Source organism: Takifugu rubripes, chromosome 15 (assembly GCF_901000725.2).
Source record: "Takifugu rubripes chromosome 15, fTakRub1.2, whole genome shotgun sequence".
Taxonomy (NCBI): domain Eukaryota; kingdom Metazoa; phylum Chordata; class Actinopteri; order Tetraodontiformes; family Tetraodontidae; genus Takifugu; species Takifugu rubripes.
Window position 1 is genome coordinate 7,192,882 of NC_042299.1, and position 19,581 is coordinate 7,212,462.

Genomic DNA, 19,581 nt, shown 5'->3' on the forward strand with positions numbered 1-19,581 from the left:
TGCCAGATTTAAAGAGTTTGTGTGTTTCTTCACTTTGACGGTGTACGGGGCGGACCCTGGCGGGAGAGGAGGAGAAGGAGGCGGAGGGAGAGCCGAGGAGGAGGCGGACTGTAACCGGACAGGAGGGTGCCGAAGCAGGAACGCAGTCTTCAGTTTCTAACTCCTCGGCCGGGCGGTGAACGGAGGTAGAGGGTCGTTAAAAAAAAGGGCGCTTGAAGAAGTGCTATCGAAGCCGCCAGTGAGGGAGCAGGAGCCCCGTCTGCCGCTGTCCGCCCTTACAGCATCAACATGGAGCTGGAGAACATCGTAGCCAACACGGTGCTGCTGAAAGCTCGGGAAGGTGAGGATGGAGATGGCGGGGTTGACAGCGTCTGTCCGCCCTGACAGCTTCTCTCTGCAGCGGTGGAATGATGCGCATCCATCCGAGCAGATTACTCTGTTTGTGTCTCCTCTCAGCCGGTTAAACGTGTCTTTCGGGAGGAGGGTATCACCCACGAATTTGCGCCTGTCTGGGGACGCCAAACTCGCATAACGAACTCCATTTAGAACTTAAGCTTTTTCAAGTTTAACGCCTTTCTGTAGTTATCATTTAAGGATTCATGTGTAATGAAGTGCTGCTAGTATTTTGGTAAATTGTGAACATGTCGGCGTGGAAACGGTTCTCCTAAATCGTTTTATTCCAATAAAAATCACAACCTTCGACAACCTGCTCGGCGAATCGTCAGATAACGCCGTAATAAGCTAACCTCCTCCGCGGCGAGGCTGGCTCCAAAAACCCGGTGCCAACCTGCCGGTTCGGTCTGATCCGGACTCCTGACGTGGCCGAATCCAAGAGTTGCCTGCAGGAACCCGTCAAACCGTCCCGGTGTTGCTTAAAACAGATGGATGTGATCGCAGTCATGTGGAGGTCAGATTATCGGAGTTGTTAGGCTGAGTTTGGCTCAGATTGTGGCCGCCGATCGTGAGTTCTGAGAGATCCGGAAGAGGCTCCAATTGTGAAATGTCACTGCAGCACATCGGGTTTCCCTTTCTGATGTTGCAGCATCGTTTACGAAACAGGATGTTGAGGCAGGGCCGCACAAGTCTGCACTTTTGCAATCCTGCCGAAGTGGACCAAAGTTCTGCAGCTCATATTTCAAAGGAAATCTGGATCCTGTAGAAAAAGGGAACCATGATGGTGTTTGTTTTGTTCCCAAATGGAAACAAAGGTTTGAGTGACTCATGCCTGGTTTAATCCCAGTGCCATCTGCAGAGGGACACGAGAAGATGAGTGTCATGATCCCTCTGTGAGCTTATCTGCTCCATTCAGCTTATCTGCTGTGCCCAATCTGTCCAGCCCAAGGGCCCTTGAGCAAGGCGGCACCAGGCTAACCCTGACCTCTGGGTTCCAAGGAGGCCAGTCAAGATGTTCTTTTATCACCAGCAGAGGGGAAATGGCATCATTTTGTTGCATCACAGCCAAATAGTCAAAATAAATTTCGATTTGGATGATAGGTGAGGAGTCAAACCACCAAGTTTTGTTTAAACTTGGTTCAAAATCTGAACAGAGATCATCTGAAGTTTCTCTACACATTCTTGATTTTTTTTTCACTGCTGCACCAGAGCTCAATGTTCCAGCAGCTCCTTTAATGATTAATCAGATCATTAATCCAATTGAAATAATGCAATTTGACTCCACCTGTGTAAAAAGTCCAATCAGATTGTCAGATATTAAAGGATAAAGTTTCAGATCAACGTGCTATCACATGTTTTCAGAGTTCCTCTTTGTTTTGAAAATGACTTTTAAACATGCACTTGACACATGCGCGTCACACAAGTGGACTCATTATGGGTTGTACATATAACTAGCCTGTTAATGGAAACCTTTCCTTTTTTAGCATTGAGCTAAAATGCTATCTTTAAGAACATTTTCTCTGCTGATCATTGGCTTCGTTCCACTTTTTGTATGATAACTTTGGTTTGTTTTTATCCTTTAAAAAAAATCTCCACAAAGCTCAGATGCTCTTTGAATGCATCACGATGGGGTCAGTGGGAATGTTAATGTTAAAAACCAGCAGTGGATTAAAGCTTGCCCTAAAGTTTGTACTACCAAAACTAAAACTGACTAATCAGACCTGAAACCAGCTGTTGTGCAGCAACTCATGTGCAACATTTCTGGTCCATGAAGCATTTTCTGCTTGTTAGTTGAAATTATTTCCAGTCTTTTTATTTTCTGACTTCTGTAACAACAAAACAAGATGGGTTTTTTTTTAGCTTGTGGTTAATGTAGAATTTCCTATAAATATCTCTGTCTTTTAATGGCGGATCAGCTGATGCGTTAAATCTGCCCCCAGACAGGATAACTTGTGAAAAGCACGCTTCTTGGGGGCGTGGCCTCACAATCCAAACTGGGAGACAAAATGTTTCACGTTGGGGTCACTTCTCTGTTTGTAGCTGAAGCTGATTGTCTCCTTTACCATCAGTGGTCGCCGTTGACGACCAGGAGTAGACACATCAATGTGGTGGAAGAGTAGCGAATCACAGGACTCGCTGATGCTCTCCTGTCTCCTTCTACGCATGATGCTATGAATATTTTCGGAGGGTAACCTCTTCTCTGCACCTTCGTAGGATAAAAACGACCTGAAACACGTTTTAATTCATTTCCTGCTGCGTGCTGATTGGATCCGTTGGAAAAGCAGCGGTGGGGCCTTATCAGTCAGCCTCTGGTCACGACATGTGACGATCTGTTTCTTCCCTCTCTGAGGCCTATTTACTCCCAGCCTAATTGTGTATGTTAATCATTTTATGGGGGGAGAAGCGACAGACCGTATTTGTCTTGATTTCCATTTCCACTAATGCTGTGCGCAGACACCAGCGGTCCCAGCGTCTCCATTATCAATCAGTTTATTGTTAGTATCGTGGCTGATCCAGTCATCCACGTCCTGTCCACAAACAGCAATGTCTTGTTTACATTGTATCCAGGACAAGAATCCATTATAACTCGGGCATATCAGAGCAGGAGCCGCCTTCGCTATTTGACTAGCAAATGCATCCTGATATGAGCGATCGGCTTGCTTCCTGCCATCCAGTGTTCGTGTATTCACAACAGTTCTGTGTTGTGCCATCAGGGACGGCTCTCCCGCGGTCCGGTTTGAAGCTCGGTCGGACCGAAATCTCACATCTGATGGTCATTTAGGACGCTGGCGCTGCCGGACACGCCCAGCTTGCGGCGGCCGCCGGTGGAGCTTCAGCTGTAGTTCAGATGAAGCTACCGAGCTGTCATACTGGACTGTATCGGAGTTGCTTCATGGCCCAGAAGAAGCTCCATTACTGTCCACTCTGGGTTGAAAAACACCCTCAACTCTCCTCCAGAAATGATGGAGTCATGTTACAGTTGGAGCGGGTGGTGGACGCAGGGGTTGTGTTTTTTTTGAGCACCCTCCTCCCTGTCTGAGTTGTAAATCTGTCTTTCTTACAGGAGGTGGAGGGAACAGAAAAGGAAAGAGCAAGAAATGGAAGCAGATGTTGCAGTTCCCCCATATAAGTATGTGTGAGGAGCTACGGCAGAACACAGGTAAGGGGCGGGGTTTTCACCACTCCTCGGTTCATTTCTGGGCTTTTTACCGCCAAGCCTTCTAAATCTGTGCTGTGTGGTGTGGCTTTAACCCCCTCTCCTTAGCCAAGACCATCTAATCTTGTGGAGCCATCAACGTCTTCTTTCAATTAGAAAAAAATGTATAGACTGTACAAATAACTGAAAGGCATTTCAGACCCCATTAAGGTTCATTTATTAGATATTTTAATGTATATAAGATGTTTTTTTGAAGTAATGAAGTAAGAAATAAACAAGAGAACAATTTATCAATACTCAAAATCATGGTTTTCTGGTGTTTTTCAGGTTTGTTGTGGCCTACTTTTTATATTCTTAAGCAAACCTCAGCAGATAATCAATCTTTACCCTTAAATGTTAGTCAAATCGCACAATGTCCGCCAGCAGCGCAGAGCACACAAATGCACACGAGCGAAACAAATCATCCATTCAAAGATTCTGGCAAGGCGGCCTCGTAGCAAGTGTGACAATGCTGCCCTCTAAAACTTTACAAGCCTGTTGACAGTGTCATGGAAAGACTGACTAACTAGAGGGGACATAAAACCTGTCATACAGGAGGAAGATGGACACATTTTTCGGCACAATACGGGATTTACTTGACTGAGACTTGCCAAAACGTGACAGCAGCTAGCTTGAGGGTGAGAGTGGGTACACTCCTAACCTAAGCCTGAGTAGGTAAGCTATATGCATACTTGTCCGTACTTGTAAAACATAATCAGTCGCCACCTAAGAAGTGTTCCAATTATCACACAAACTGCCAAGTACACTTTATTGGAATTCCTGGTGCATTTTCCCCCCCCTGGACAGCAACAGCAGCAATGGCAGGAAGCACAGACTTCAGAAATCCACAAGTCCGCACTTGTATACTTGCTATTGATAACTGGCCGATTTTATTGGCATTGTCAGTGTTAGCAAATCAACTCTCGCCACCAACTGGAGCAGGAACATGCACCTCCGAAAGCAGATGAGTTGGAGGAAAATGGAGGAGGGGTTGATGCGATTGAGAACCAAATTAAACGATAACCGCGCCTCGTGTGAACCCACCCGCAACATTCAAGAGGAAACATTCGAACAGAGTTCCCCTGATGGGCAAAGGCAATGATGGGAAAGCAGCTTACAGTAAACAGACGGTCAAAACATACAGGTGTGTGTCCGCCCTGCATTAGTGTGTTCGTGTAAAAGCGTGAACGCAAACAAGGTAGCTTCACAGTACAGATAAAGCTAGAACACAAAGATAAGGGATCATATAGGTTTCACTTAGAACATTATACACAACAAGGCCTCAGTAGCTCCTCACACAGGCCTCCGGGATTGTGGTGCACGTGCTGTCTAATGGTGTGACGCTTTTTTCAATGATAAGGCCTCTTACACACCAACACGACATTCGTCCCTAACAGTGAACTGGGTAGAAAGCAGAAACTCTCAGGCCATGAATGGAAACCAGAGAGCTCTGTTACACGGAACAGCACCAAGTCTGTTCCTCATTTGTCTTCATTTTGAAATTTAAGATGTATAAAGTTTTTTGCGCTTGGGGCTGTTCGTTGAAGTGACACCTGATTTTCCACCCATCGCGCTCTTCGATGTTCTAGGACTTTATAAGCAAAGCAGGCGGGGGAGGAGGGGGGGAGGGCTCAGAGGAAACTGTGGCTGATGCAGAAAGAGGAAATAGATGTTTTTGCAGTTTGAACCAACAGCAGGTTTACTTTCATGCAGAAAACATAGGTACTTGTTTAACATAAAAGGGTAACGTTCACTTATAACGGTGCTTCAAGCTGTTCCAGCAGATGTAAAAAAGAAGTGTTTTTTTATAGTGTGGACCCTGAATTAACTCACCTAGTGAACTAACTCAATTACTTATTTGGAACACAGTGGGACACATTTTACTGAGGAACAAAGTACGCACTCAGGGGCAATCAGCTCTAAATTAAAGCACCTAATTGACCAGGTATTAAGTAATAAAGTTCCATAGGAACACACTTGACGTAAGCAGTTAATGCAAGCCCTATGGAACATCAGTGTCCCGATGGAACCGCATCCTGGAGATCGAGAAGCCCACAAAGCAAGTTGGGTAGATTTTCTCAGAGTGAACCCTTCACCCCCTCTTCCGTTTGACTGTTCTGTGAGGTCTCACTTTTACTCTCAGGCCTTGTTGCACCGAAAGTCGGAAGGTATCAGATTGGCGCTAGAACGTCATTTGCACAAACGTCTGCACCTTCATTATATGAAGCATGTGGTTGTTAGAGCTCCATGTTGTAATGTAATCTTTGTTTATCCATTTTTTATTTATCTATGAGTTCCCACAACAGTGAAGAAGGAAAACTTGGAATTTCTTTTGGCACAATTTTTAAGCCTGGAATTTGAGATGCTTCTCAACTAACATGTCATTCCAAAGATTGTGGTATTTTGGTAAAACCACAAATGCCTTTTCCAATAAATTCCTATTTCTATCAACGATATTTAATTCTTATTCAGGAATTCATCCTTTGTACGGTTGAACTGTGTAACGACTACTTGCCACAACATGTGATGTCAGTGTGATGCGAGTTATTAGCATCGTGTTTCCGATCAGCATTGACCATCTCTTGTCGGTGTGCGTGTGTACGTAACCACTGTAAATGGTCTTTTCATCCGTTTAAATCCATACAAGAGCTGTGCTGAACACACACACACAAGCCACATTGTCTGCAGACGGCGTTGAGGCCAGGGTGATGACGGCCTGAGATAAAAGGGGGGCTCGAGGGCCACTGAAGCCTCCTAAAGCATTGTTATTAATGCTAGGAGAGGGTAGCCCCAAGCTACTTGTGCTAAAGAATACCAGAAATAGCTTGGAAATCATTTAAAGGCTTTTTTTCCTGTATTGATGGATGAATTGAAACAAAGTGTTGGAATGTCAGAGAGCTAAAGTACACTACAGCTACACCAGCAAAAATGAATTTATAAATACTAATTAAAACACAGAAAATGCCATTTTGAGGGGGACTAGAAGTTCTAGGGAAAGAAGCATGCGCAGCGTTGTGCGGTTGATTAACTAATTTACTACTTTTTTGCTGTAATGCTACATTTCATACGAGCATCCATTCGACTTTGTGATTCAATTAGTTAAAATAGGCTAATAAAATACAGTATATTAGTAAGTCCCAAGATCATTGCAATGCTGTGATTTTTCTTGTTTTACAAAAGTTGCCGTGAAGTTTACGACTAAGGATAACTTTACTACAAGTGCGTAACTTGGTGTATTAACCCATCATTAAGAGAAAAGGTTTCCAGAAAAAGCAATAGCAGCGAAATAAGATTTAACAGCAATGATAAGACACTGAAGCAGTAGTTCCATTTTTCACAAAACCCCTTACAGGACGTATGCACATGTAGTCCAGCGCCACTCCAACTGACATTTAGGTCGGTCCAGTTAGACTGGCGGAGATAAGGAGCCTCTTTTAATGGCATTAGCACGGAAACAAAGTTAGAAACCAAAGTGTTTAAAAAGGAAATCAATTATGGTCTAATGTGATTAAATGACAGCACAGAATTTTTTGCAGTTTTGTTTATTAGCCTCCATAACCAGAGCCTGACCTGGTAGAGGTATCTTTAACTGGGATTAAAGCCCCACAATGGGTCAACGTGGCGGGAACTGACTATCATGTTCCTGGCTTAGATTACAATGTTTTTTAATGTGTTCACACCAGAATATTCTCAGAATATTCTCTCATCATAACACAAAACTGCACTCGCTGTTTTCTTATCTTCAAAATTAACAGAAAACTGAACTCATAAACAAACCAGTGCAACTTTGTCAACGCACTTTCTTCCCACGCCACTCCAAAGTGCTGATAAGTTTGCACCTCCACCCATGCTCAAACAGAAAGTTCAGCGTGTAGTTGTGACAGAAAATCAGACTTTTATCAGGTCTGCAGAGGTGAGCAGGACTCTTCAGAAGGAAACTCTGAGGCTCGGTGAAGGAAATAGGCCAGTAATGATTAAGCGCCTTAACTGGTGACGGTTTTTATGAAACCAAACGGCAGACGTGCGTTGTTGAGAAAGACGTTAAGGAAGCTGTTGACTTCCGTGTTTGTCAGAAACAAGTTCTCCTTTCTTCTTTCTTCCAGTTTATTTTTATGACACTATAAGACATTTTTTTACCCTGTTAAAAGGAAACTGGGAGGCCGGGGAGGGTCTCTGTCATCCATATTTGTAAGTTATTCAAAGTCTTGACATTTCACTTCTGTTGCACTGATTAATCCATTCAGAGACATTTACACGAGGCAGCTAAGCCACAAACAGAAAACACAAATGTCTTTCTTTGGTAGTGGCCCCAGTTTGCCTCAATCTGCTCATGAAGTATGATACCTTTAGGGCAGAACATGTCCTAAAAGTGGCAGCAAATACAACAAATCTAACAAAGTTAAAACTGTCTCATGCTGCAGCACCGGCAGATTGAACCACCGCTATGTTGGGAATCCAAATGTAGCTTCAGCTTCTTCACATCTACATTCTTCTCAGACGACACAGATTCAGTGGGGACACGGGTCCGGGACAGCCAACAGAAGGCCTGACAGAGACCTCTTTGTGTCCCTGTGATTACGTACAGCATGTCCTCTGCGGTCGTGGAGCTCCGTTCACGAGCATCACACCTCCCGAGAAGTCCTGGAAAAACCCACTGATCCACATCATGAACATTACCCGGACGTGGGATACGTTGGTTGTTACGCATGAGTGGGCAGTAGCTCAGCAGTAGTTCCAGGACTCACAATGAAGCATCATCTTCAGTCTCTTACAGAGGACATTAGCAGGGAGGAGATCATTGGTAACTTACGGTCACACTTTGGGTTGAAACAGGACCAAAACGACACTGCTCGAAGTCAGCCGGGTGCTCATTTTCTACGCTAAACCAATGTGGCGCAGATTTCATGAGTTTGTGATGATGCAGGGCCTTTTTCCATCTGCCCCAAGAGTAGGTGTGTGAGAACACCCCTCCCCCCGGCCTCTGACTGGTCAGATCAGTTAGCTCCGCTCCTACCTTTAGAACACTTTGACCCCTGTGCTCTTGTCTCAATCACATTTGTTTGTGCCTGCAGCTCCCAGAGTCACTTTGCATCATACTAGTCCAAGATGAAAATCAGCAGCTTCCTCGAGTTTCCTCTTCCTGAAACACAGCTGGCAGGATGAACTGGAACCAACACACATTTCTACCTTAAACACCAGAAAAAAAGCACAGTGTAAGGGTTTGATCACCATTAGGGCTGCATCATCCGTAGTGCACCCTTAGCGCCGATCCCATGTTTTCCCTCGACTTGATCCCTTTCTAAAGGATCGTGCTACATCTGATGCCTCCAGATGTTCTGTAGGAAATATCCAAGATATTGCAAAATACCCTCACATGTGCGTTTAGAGCAAAAATATTTGTTTTTTTTAAAGTCTGGTTAGATATTTCTGTGTACACTCCAGTTTGTGAAATATGGATGAGAACCTTTCCAGAATGTCATTCTGGCAGACCTTGAATGTCTCTGCTCGTCTCTGGTCCACAGAGAAGGACTACAGCACGCTGTGTGAGCGGCAGCCCATCGGACGACTTCTGTTCAGACAGTTCTGTGACACCCGACCTGAGCTGAGATGCTGCGTTAAGTTCCTGGATGCTGTGGTAAGACAGAAGAAGGGTTATGGAATTTTGTGTGTGTGTGTGTGTGTCCTTGTTCTTGTCCGTGGTATTTAACAAGGACTAGCGTTATTATGATCTTTTGAGTGAGGGTTACCGTTTGATTGTAAGGTTAAGGTTAGAGGTCACGTTAGTTGTGATGTTTCGGGTTCTCGGAATACAAGATATCAGTTAGAGTCCTCACAAAGATAGTGATACAACCGTGTGTGGGGGGAGTCATTTTAGTTTTGTGGGTCTTTAGCTCATTTGCTGCTTCTAAATGTAAATAATGTTATTTCTTGATTTGAAGGAAGTGTGAAACGGACTTGATAAAAATGTATTTGAAATGTGGAAGTGAACCAAATCAAGAAGCATTATTTAATAATTGTCTCTAATGGGAATGAGACCAAACTTATCATCGAAACGACAGGACATGAGGTGTCTTGTCCCTTTGGTGCCAAAAGTTTAAGAATCCCAGCATTTGAAGTCTGGCGATGAAAGCAAAATGAAGCCATGAAATAAAAGAACTATTGACAAACGCCAACGTCGCCACGAAAGAATGTTTCGGAAACTCTGATCTTCCTCATCTACACACGCAACTTCTGCTTCAGCTCCAGTTCTCTGATGAGCATATAGGGTGTGAAGTGTGGATAGTTAGTTGCTCCGGACTTGCCTTCCGCCTCGGTTTCATCCCACTCCAGGAGGATGTGGCGCCACCTCTGCTATGGTAGCGTGTCTTTAGCCTTGAACTTACTGTGGAGCTACAGTGCTATGGTATTTAGCATCGATGTGAGTGACACCTCTTACAGTTGCTCTGCTCTTGCTCTTTGAAGTCAGGCAGAGCAGATATATTGTCTTTGGCCTCACAGCTGCTTCCCATCTTCTCTGTGATGGCAGTAATGTAGAAGGAAGGAGATCTGATCCTCTTCTGCTGTCCCTTTGCATTAGCTTACTGTGCTGGCGCAGTGGGAGGGGGCACTTTGGAGTTTTCCAGAGGTAATTAAGGCGCTTTTCCACAACACAGATCGGCTCTACACGGTTCGACTCCACACGGTACGGTCTCGGCGGTTTTCCATTACACCATGGCACCTCTTCGATGTGGGCGGGGTCTTCATAACGAGGCAATCCGAAACGCTCGATGCCATTAAGGTGTAAAAGCGACTGTGATGGACGCCGAAATGGTTGAAAACTGTTTGTTGCCGTTGCCTCTTTTCTGATCAGTCTTAAAACAACAGACAGAAATGATGAAACAGTATTTTTTTTAAAAATCAGAGGTATAAATCCAGACACTTTGCAATGTGCAAAATCTGAACGGCAGCAAGAATTCACCGAAAATAGACACGTTCACACACGGCACATTACTGCAAAATGTAAAAATAACTTTTTAAGCAACCCTAACCAAATGAGAATGGAATAAGTACTATAAAAAACAATGAAAGTCACAGAACACTCTAACCCACTGTCTAGTTTCCAACAGCTTTGGGGCCAAGTCTAGGTCACGCCCTCCTGTTGCTTGCAGGTCGATGCTGTAAATATCGTCCATTTCATTCAACCACTTCTCGTCTTTTCTTTAAACAACGATTAGTCCTTTTGGTTCTATTCATTACGCTCCTAAAGCGTAATCAGCTACAGTGCTTTTAGCTTTTGCCGATATTGCGTTTAGCGCCATCATCTCTCATCTTCCAGGTATCAAACTTACATCTAGCAGTTCATATTTAATTGGTAAAATAAAGAAATACGCACGATCGATGTTCTGGGGCACCAAACATTTTCTGAAATGCGTTACTCCCCCGGTGGAAAAAGCCTCTGAACCCTAATGTGTCAAGTCGCACCGAGTAGGTACACATGGAAAAGCAGCATTAGTTTAGTGGACCACTCAGTGACGGTCGATAGGGGAGTGTGGAAGTGATCTTATCATTTCATCCACTGCAGAGTGGCGAGGCGGCTTCCTACAATTAACACCCTAACTGGGTTTTTAAAAAAATCTGGCACTGCAATCAAGTTTGAGGGAGTTACTTCCCAGAAAGCGTGTTTTCTCAGTAGTTATGAGTCGTCCAGGTCACTGGACCATGAAGGCACCACAGCTCGGTTTAAAACTCTAGGGCGGAAGTTCAGAATGGTGCGCCCAGCACTCCAAAAGCAAGTTTCCTGGAGCAGTTGGGGGTCGCCTGCATGGCGTTTCATGTTGTCGTGTCTCTCTGCAGGCGGAGTACGAGGTGACTCCGGATGAGAAGAGGAGGGAGTGCGGTCAGGAGCTTGTCAACAAATACTTCAACCCAAAGGTGGCTGCAGCTTTTTCTGCTTCCCTCCAGGGAAAGATCACCCAAGCACACCAGCTTGTAGTCAAGCCCGGAATTACTGCCTTATGTCGTGTTGAAATATTGATCTAATTTCACGTTCCATGACCTGATCTTTGTTTTCCTCCTGTGTGAGCTTCACTGTCTCGCTCTCCTTTGTGTTTGTGCGTGTCTGAACACGTTCAAAAGGCTCAACCCTACTCATCCAGTTGACTTTACCATCAGGACTGAATCATCGTGCTCACCTGTGCCTTTTTGTTTTTTCCACTGCAGTCAGAGGACCACGTGCCTGAGGTGGAGGAGGCCATGTTGGTTCAGTGTGCAGACAGGCTCCAGCAGGAAGCCTGCAAGGAGCTCTTCAAGGACTGTACCAAGTGAGCTCACGGGGGAGTTCTACCTGTGTTCTACCTGTATAGCTCTCGTTTCACCCACAGCGATGCTGTTAAACCTGCCAATCAAGAAGAGACCATATTAACCAACATTCCCGCTGCAGTGATGCCAGACTCAAGTTCTGAAACCAGCCCTTTACAGCAGATGCTCTGTCCCGAACGTGGCCTCAGTCTCCATCCAGTATTCAAAGACTTCAAAGCTGAAAGCCAACTCAAGTCACAAGTCGTAACAAATCAGACAGCCGTAGCTGTTATACGTGTAAATAAAACATGCAAACATCCATCCCAGCAGCGTGATGATCATATGCTGTCCGCTGAGATCACATGCTTTTTGGAGGGTTATATTTGTGGCATCGGTCTGCAACACCTCATGTAAGGAGTTTCATCAAACTTCCTCTTGGACTCAATGATAAACTGATATGATGCGTGATGCGATATTCTCAGTGTCACAGTGACTTCACAAAACACGAAAGCAAGAATTATTTTATTTATCATGTTGCCAGAAAGAAACTCGGGTTATTCTCAGGTGCGATTTTAACTGTGTTGTATTCAGGCCACAATTGATATCTGATGAACACATTGTTTAATATCCCAGCAGGTGAGAGGTGGCAGCTACAACAATTTCTGTTTTTTCCTGTGTGTGTGTGTGTGTGTGTGTGTGTGTGTGTGTGTGTGTGTGTGTATTCTCATGCAGGTTACATGCCATTTTAATGTTTAACTGAGGACATTTTTAGAGAGTGGGGACATTATGGCTGGTCCTCATAAAGGGCTGTTTGTTAAAGTTGAGGTTAGAATTGGGTGTAGGTTGTGAGTCCCCTGACCCGTATGTTCTCTTTTTTCCCAGATTAATCCATGACTATCTCAGCATGGCACCCTTTGCAGACTACCTCGACAGCATGTACTACAACAGGTTCCTACAGTGGAAGTGGTTGGAGAGGTTTGTTGGGATTTTTATTGTTTTACAGTTGATCCTGCTAAAAAAAAAAAAGACAAGAGAATCTCTCTTGTCTTTTTTTTTTTCCCAAAACAACATGATTTGGACTCCGAGTAGCTATTTGTCTCCAGCAATGCAGCAGTAAATAAGGGCTGCTGGTGAAATTAATCAGGAGGATAATGACTGTTATGAGTTTCATCACGTTTGTTTACAGTATTTCTGGGTCTGGGTCTCGTCTGGGGATGCCCGACGGTTCCCAGACTGGAAATCGCAGATGCTGTGCACACAATGCCTTGATAGACTGGAAAATTTAGGTCTTAACGGTGATGGTTTAAGTGTTTGCTGGAGAGCATCTGTGTGAGGAGATAAACAACTGAGCCTGAATCACTGCAGGAACGGAGCAATGAAAGGATAAAAATAACCGAAACGTAGAAATGGGTGGCGCTCACCGTGAATCCCTGACTGCTGCCTGGTTATTTACACAAGGATGAAGCCTTGTCAGATTAAAAAAAAAAACTTTTCCCTCCAGTCAGTAGGATGTAAAACTGCTCAACTGTAACAAAAACAGAGAAAGTGAGCAAAATGAGTCCGTACGAGTTAGAGGGATGTTCTGCTTCTTTTCTGTTCCAAATGGATTCTGTTTCAAACTGAGTTTAATCTTGGATTTAAGTGCTGACGTGGGTCACCTATACCATATCGTGTACATACTCCGCCCATTTGACCAAGTGTGCATCAGACAGGATTTGCGTGCACCTGAGACAACTAGGTCTCCCACAATGCATTTCATCTTTGCCATCATTAGCAGCACCAATAATGTAAAGTACATACTTTAGAAGTACACCAGCCCCAACTTGCCTACTTAGAAGTGAAAACTGCATCATCTTCTTCTTGCTTATTTAAGATGTGCCTCTCTGAATTTCCTGTCTGCTCACAGGCAACCAGTAACGAAGAACACATTCCGACAGTACAGAGTTTTAGGGAAAGGAGGCTTCGGAGAGGTGAGATTCACCGAAAAAAATGTTCTTAATGTTTATTTTGAATGATTGTTTAGCCACGTTTATTAGCATTGCTTGCTAATTGCTTGACTGGAGATGTAAAAGATGAGTAAACTAAGGGTTTCACTTTTTTCTCTGAGTCAGGGAAAAGTATGTCTTTTAGTAAATGCATTTCCTTCCTGATGTTACTCTCCCCCAGGTGTGCGCCTGTCAGGTACGGGCCACTGGGAAAATGTACGCCTGCAAGAAGCTGGAGAAGAAGAGGATCAAGAAGAGGAAAGGAGAGTCAATGGCACTCAATGAGAAACAGATCCTGGAGAAAGTCAACAGCAGATTCGTTGTAAGATGAAGCTAGTAGCCACAGCTTGATATTTCAATGAATCATCATTTTTCAACCGTTCCAATCCTATTTTTCAATTCATTAATACAGAAGAGATGTTTAATTTCCTCCTCCAGGTCAGTTTGGCGTATGCCTATGAGACGAAGGATGCCCTGTGCCTCGTGTTGACGCTCATGAACGGTGGAGACTTAAAGTTTCACATCTACCACATGGGTGAATCGGGATTCGACGAGAAGAGAGCCGTGTTCTACTCTGCCGAGATCTGCTGCGGCCTGGAGGACCTGCATCGGGAACGTATCGTCTACAGGTCGGCACCTTCTCGTCCTGAAGATCTCGTCTCTGCTGTCATCATGTTTCCACTGACTCCTGTTTGGGTTCTCTTTCTGATGCAGGGACCTCAAACCAGAGAATATCCTGCTGGACGATCACGGTGAGCACCAAAGCTGCGGGTCTGACACAGAAACATTAACTATTATTAGGCAGCTTGGGGAAAAAAAATGGTGCTATCAGACATCAGCGCCCTTTAGCTTTTAGCATTAGCTTTTAGCTCACTGCCTGCAGGCTGAGTAGTCTAAAAAGCTCCAAAAAAAAGCCTAATTGCTGCTCTGGTTACAGGAAATATTCAGCTCTCAAAGAAAATGAATTATTGTCAGACAGTGTGGAGAGCTTAAATCAGAACACCTGAACATTTCTGCGTGAGCCTCTGCTCACCAGATCTCCTTTTCCGCTGCTCGTTTGCGGAGATGTGATTTTATTTTAAGAAAATCATTAAGGTGTCATAAGAGTGTTTGGACCCAGGCTTTATTGCTGTGAGTTTGATTTAGCTTCAGTGTTGTCCATATTCCACCACGAGAGTGCGCCATTATCCCAACAACTGCAAAGCTAAAGAATAAGGACGAGATTTAAATAAAAACAAATCTTATCTGCTCTGAGTTTGAATTCAGGGCAGATCGTTAAGGCGTAGATTTTAAATGAAGAACTAGAAACTTTAAATACATTTAAAATGTGTAAAAGCATCTTAGTGTTTGAGAAAGAAAGATTAACTAGTATAAGATTAAGTGTTGCAGAGTCCAGCTGTAGTAGCCTGTTGATTTTCTTGTGTCTTCAGGCCACATCAGGATATCAGACCTGGGTTTAGCTGTTCACGTACCAGAGGGACAGACCATCAAAGGACGGGTGGGGACGGTCGGGTACATGGGTGAGTAAACCTAGCGGAACCACAGATCTGTGAAGGGGACTTCCTGCTTCAGATCCTCTTCCTCGTGTCCTCCAGCACCAGAGGTGGTTAAAAACGAGCGCTACACGTTCAGCCCAGACTGGTGGGCGCTGGGCTGCCTGCTGTACGAGATGATTGAGGGCCAGTCGCCCTTTCAGCAAAGGAAAAAGAAGATCAAGAGGGAGGAAGTGGAGAAGCTGGTGAGGGAGGTGGAGGAGGAATACTCCAGCAAGTTCTCCGAGGACGCCAAGTCCCTCTGCAAGATGGTGGGTGGACAATCTGGAAGATGAATCCTCCAGGACTTTCAGAGACCCTGATTTAAAAGTAAAGAAAACAGCACCGATGAGCTCCTGAACACTTTCATTGTTCTCACGTCCTTCAGCTCCTGGCCAAAGATCCCAAGGTGAGATTAGGCTGCCAGGGCAACGGAGCCTCCGAGGTCAAAGCTCATCCCATTTTCCGATCCATCAACTTCAAACGTCTGGAGGCCGGCATGCTGGAGCCGCCTTTTATTCCTGACGTGAGTGTCTCCAGTTTAAAAGGAAACTGTCCAAGACATCAGCTCACAAAGACCTGAAGCTTTGGCTAACATTTCGAAGCTTGTGCGTTCCAGCCTCAGGCAATCTACTGCAAAGACGTGCTGGACATCGAGCAGTTCTCCACGGTCAAAGGCGTCGATCTGGAGCCCAAAGACGAGTCTTTCTACAGCAAAGTGTCCACAGGCAGCGTCTCCATCCCCTGGCAGAACGAGGTGAGTTACTGAAGAAGAGTCAAAAAGCACGTGTCCCCTGGAGATCTCTCAGAGACAAGCTGTGTCTCCATCCAGATGATCGAGACAGGCTGCTTCGCAGAGTTGAACGTCTTTTATCAGGATGGGACGGTTCCGCCTGACCTGGACTGGAGAGGGCAGCCCTCGCCGCCGCCGAAGCAGGGCCTCCTACAGCGGCTGTTTGGCCGACAGGTCAGTGGACACGTTGACACAGACAACACACACATGTTGATACAGCTAGTTTTTAGTTGCACGCTCAGCAGGTCTAAACGTGCACAGACGAGCGTTTGAGTTCACAGCCACTGTGCTCTGCCTCCCCCTTCAGGACTGCTGCGGCAACTGCAGCGACAGCGACGACGAGCCCACCAGGCTGTGACGTGTTCACGCTCACACAGGAATCTGATTTGTTTACAATTTTGCACATTTGTATTTTTAAGATATCTTATCGTCAGAATGTATATTTTCATTGTTATTTAAAAGATAATTAGGAGTTGAAGAACTCTGAATGAGGTGAACTTACTTTCCTCTGATTTTATGTTTCGTTTTCACTCACTGGTGTCTGTGTTACTGATGTGGGAGCCTCAGCTCCTCCAGAACAATCGCCTGCTGTAAAAGTGCCTTGCTGGAGGGCACTGTGACGCGTCGACTGTCCTGACTTTCACCTCATCTACTGTGACCACTTCTACTCTTCTGCCCTCCACCTGCACAAAACCAGATGTTCTGTTTTTTCAGTGTTATCTCGATTTCCTGTTTTATATTTTGTTTTGGAACCGGTCCTTTGTACATTTAAATTTTAGAGGAAGTCTTTGTTTTTGTTTTTTAAATTATGGATTTGTTCAGACAATCAAGAGTTTAACTTCGCGCCTCTTGAGTTTGACAGTTTAGTGCCACATTTGGGAGGCAACTGTGAAGACAAAGTTCATTCTCACACGATGGAATTTGACCGTCACTTTTATCATTTAATTCTCTTTCTGGTCCACAAACATCTCACTTATATAACAGCAACTTTATTCACATCTTCTCTGTAATTTCCCCAAAAGAACTAACTACAGAAAACTCTTAACTATTCTTTGCTCACACAAAAACAGAATTCTACTAAAGTCAACCTGAACACCAAATAAAATCACTGTAGTTCAGTAGCTTCAAGTGTTAGCTTGCATGAAGCTAATGCTTTGAGTTAATACAGGAATTCCTAAAGTTGTGCAATGAATCGAATGCATAATTTTATGCTTTAACTGTATATATGTAAAAACATGCTGACTTTTTCAAGAAAATTTCATTTTTAACTGTTACACATAATTTACTGATAAGATTAATGAACCAATGGTCACTTAAGCTATAGTGGTTGTAATTATCAATAATGTACAAACAGCTGTTTATTTTCTCCTCTCAACGTTGTTAGCCCCTTCAGAGCGGAAATACTTAAACGTAAATCGTTGTTCAAGATCATGTCCAAAATAAAGTCAATATTTTTAAATGGAGACGTTTCCACTGATCACGTTAAGAAATATGTTTTGTGCTACCAGCTGATCTTTGGAACATGAACAGAAGTTTTTTCACTATTTTCACTATGTTTTGCCTGTAGTATCAAAGCTAAAGTTAGCTAAAACAAACCAGGTGGTAGATTGTTGATTAAAAATTGACACATTTTTCTGCTTTGAGCTGAGTCTGAATTGTCCTATTTAATTAAGGATGAATGCATCAAAACATCATCAAACTGCTGTCCAACCATACCCATCAAATTCCGACATGTGAGATAACGAACCAGTCAGAGATAATCAACCTGAAAAGAGAAACGTAAAGATCAGTCAAGTGTCTTTGTTTTCTGGCTTTGTTCTTTCCTTTAGATCAAAGCACTTAAACCAAACAAATCGTTCCGAGACGATCAAATTTAAGGTCCTTCCCGTCCAAGGTGCCTTTTGGTGTTTGAAGGCACTCCAGCCTGCAGCTGCCTCTTTTTATACACAGTCAGAAGTGTGAAGCTCAGCGTCCCTCCGCTTCTTGTCTCATCTGAGGAAAAGGTCACTAGACCTGAGACTGAAAGGATCCCAGCACTCCAAAACTCTCGAGTCTCTGCAGAGACTCAATTTTGTAGAGACAGAAATTCTCCTCGGATGTCTAAAACCTTGGGATCAGCCTTAATCTTGACTGCATATGTTTCTTTGTGTGGTGACATTACTTTTTTAATGGCCAGATTTACATTTCCTGAGTATAATGGCAGCGGTGGGATGGCAAAAGCTCCTAAATTTCATCTGTAACTGTGTGGGTTTTTTTATCTTACATTTATTCCTTCATTATCCCATTTTTTAAATTATTTTATTTTGTGTCCATTTAAACACAGCAGAACATTTGTCTTTCTTGTAGTAGAAAGCACATGACCACGTCCGTCTCAAACGGTCCGGTAGCTAACAATTATGTGTCGAACCTGTCATAGGGCTGTTCTGGTGTCAGTCTGCCACTAGATGCTGCTGTTTTTGTTGAGAATAAAGCTCCAGAAATTCAACCTTCAGCAGCAAATAGTGAAGAGATCCCAGTCCAGTCATCCTCCTCTTAACCCCGTTTACACCAGAATGTTTTCAGGTGACATTGGTAACCTCCTGTCTGTTTACACGGTAACGGCATTTTTGGTCCCTCGATATGAAACACCCCAGCCTCTATTCCTCATAATCTTTCCTCACATGGCTCTTCGGTGTATCTACACCTCTAATTCCATGTGGGCAAGTGCTTCATCAGCCCAACTTCAGTATGTTAAAGTATAAAGTGGAGAGTTTGAGTACTTAAGTAATTCCATGTAGCTAGGAGGTGGACACTTCGGATTTAATAGATGGCAAAATAAAATACATTTTCCTTGCTAACCTTGTCCATCAGAGCTCATTTTGATTAGTTTGTCCCAATGTTATCTGTACTTACCCCCAATAAAGTCATCCTGTGACAAAAGTAGTTATGCATTTTATTTATATTACAAAACACTGTTTTGACCCCCCCCCCCCCCCCAAAAAAAGCCCAAAGGTTTCTGATGATAAGGAAAAGAAAGCAAATGGTAAATACATTTCCTGTGAGCATATATTTTTGAATATATTAATTATGTAAATAAATTATTTATATATATATATTATTTAAATAAATAAACAACCACACGGTTATTAAGTCCTGAAATATGATTGGGTGATGTTTCGTCACTTAACACTTGTTATTAGCTACGATGTGGATTTTAGCATATGACAGTTTAAATCTTTACAACTAGGAGATGAAATGGGAACATGAAGAAGATTCTTGTGTTACCATGGCAACTCAGAATCAACATGTATTCAAATGAAAAAGAATATAGGATGAGGACACGTTCCACCCTCAGGAGGCTCTCGCCTACGCATCAGCACTGATTCAGAGACCTCAGGTGTCCATGAAATCACATTAGCAGGGAGC

The 19,581-nt window shown here is 43.8% G+C and overlaps 1 protein-coding gene across 1 annotated transcript; it reads left to right on the forward strand.

Moving 5' to 3' along the window:
- The first annotated feature begins 25 nt into the window (after nucleotides 1-25).
- Nucleotides 26-19,098, forward strand: grk6 (G protein-coupled receptor kinase 6). Its single transcript, XM_003970846.3, has 16 exons — nucleotides 26-340; nucleotides 3,458-3,553; nucleotides 9,112-9,224; nucleotides 11,423-11,500; nucleotides 11,789-11,889; nucleotides 12,749-12,841; nucleotides 13,773-13,836; nucleotides 14,033-14,173; nucleotides 14,290-14,480; nucleotides 14,566-14,603; nucleotides 15,282-15,371; nucleotides 15,447-15,655; nucleotides 15,772-15,909; nucleotides 16,003-16,140; nucleotides 16,216-16,350; nucleotides 16,484-19,098. The coding sequence occupies exons 1-16, from the start codon at nucleotides 289-291 to the stop codon at nucleotides 16,532-16,534; spliced, it is 1,728 nt and encodes a 575-aa protein (XP_003970895.1). The 5' UTR covers nucleotides 26-288; the 3' UTR covers nucleotides 16,535-19,098.
- Nucleotides 19,099-19,581: the final 483 nt, after the last annotated feature.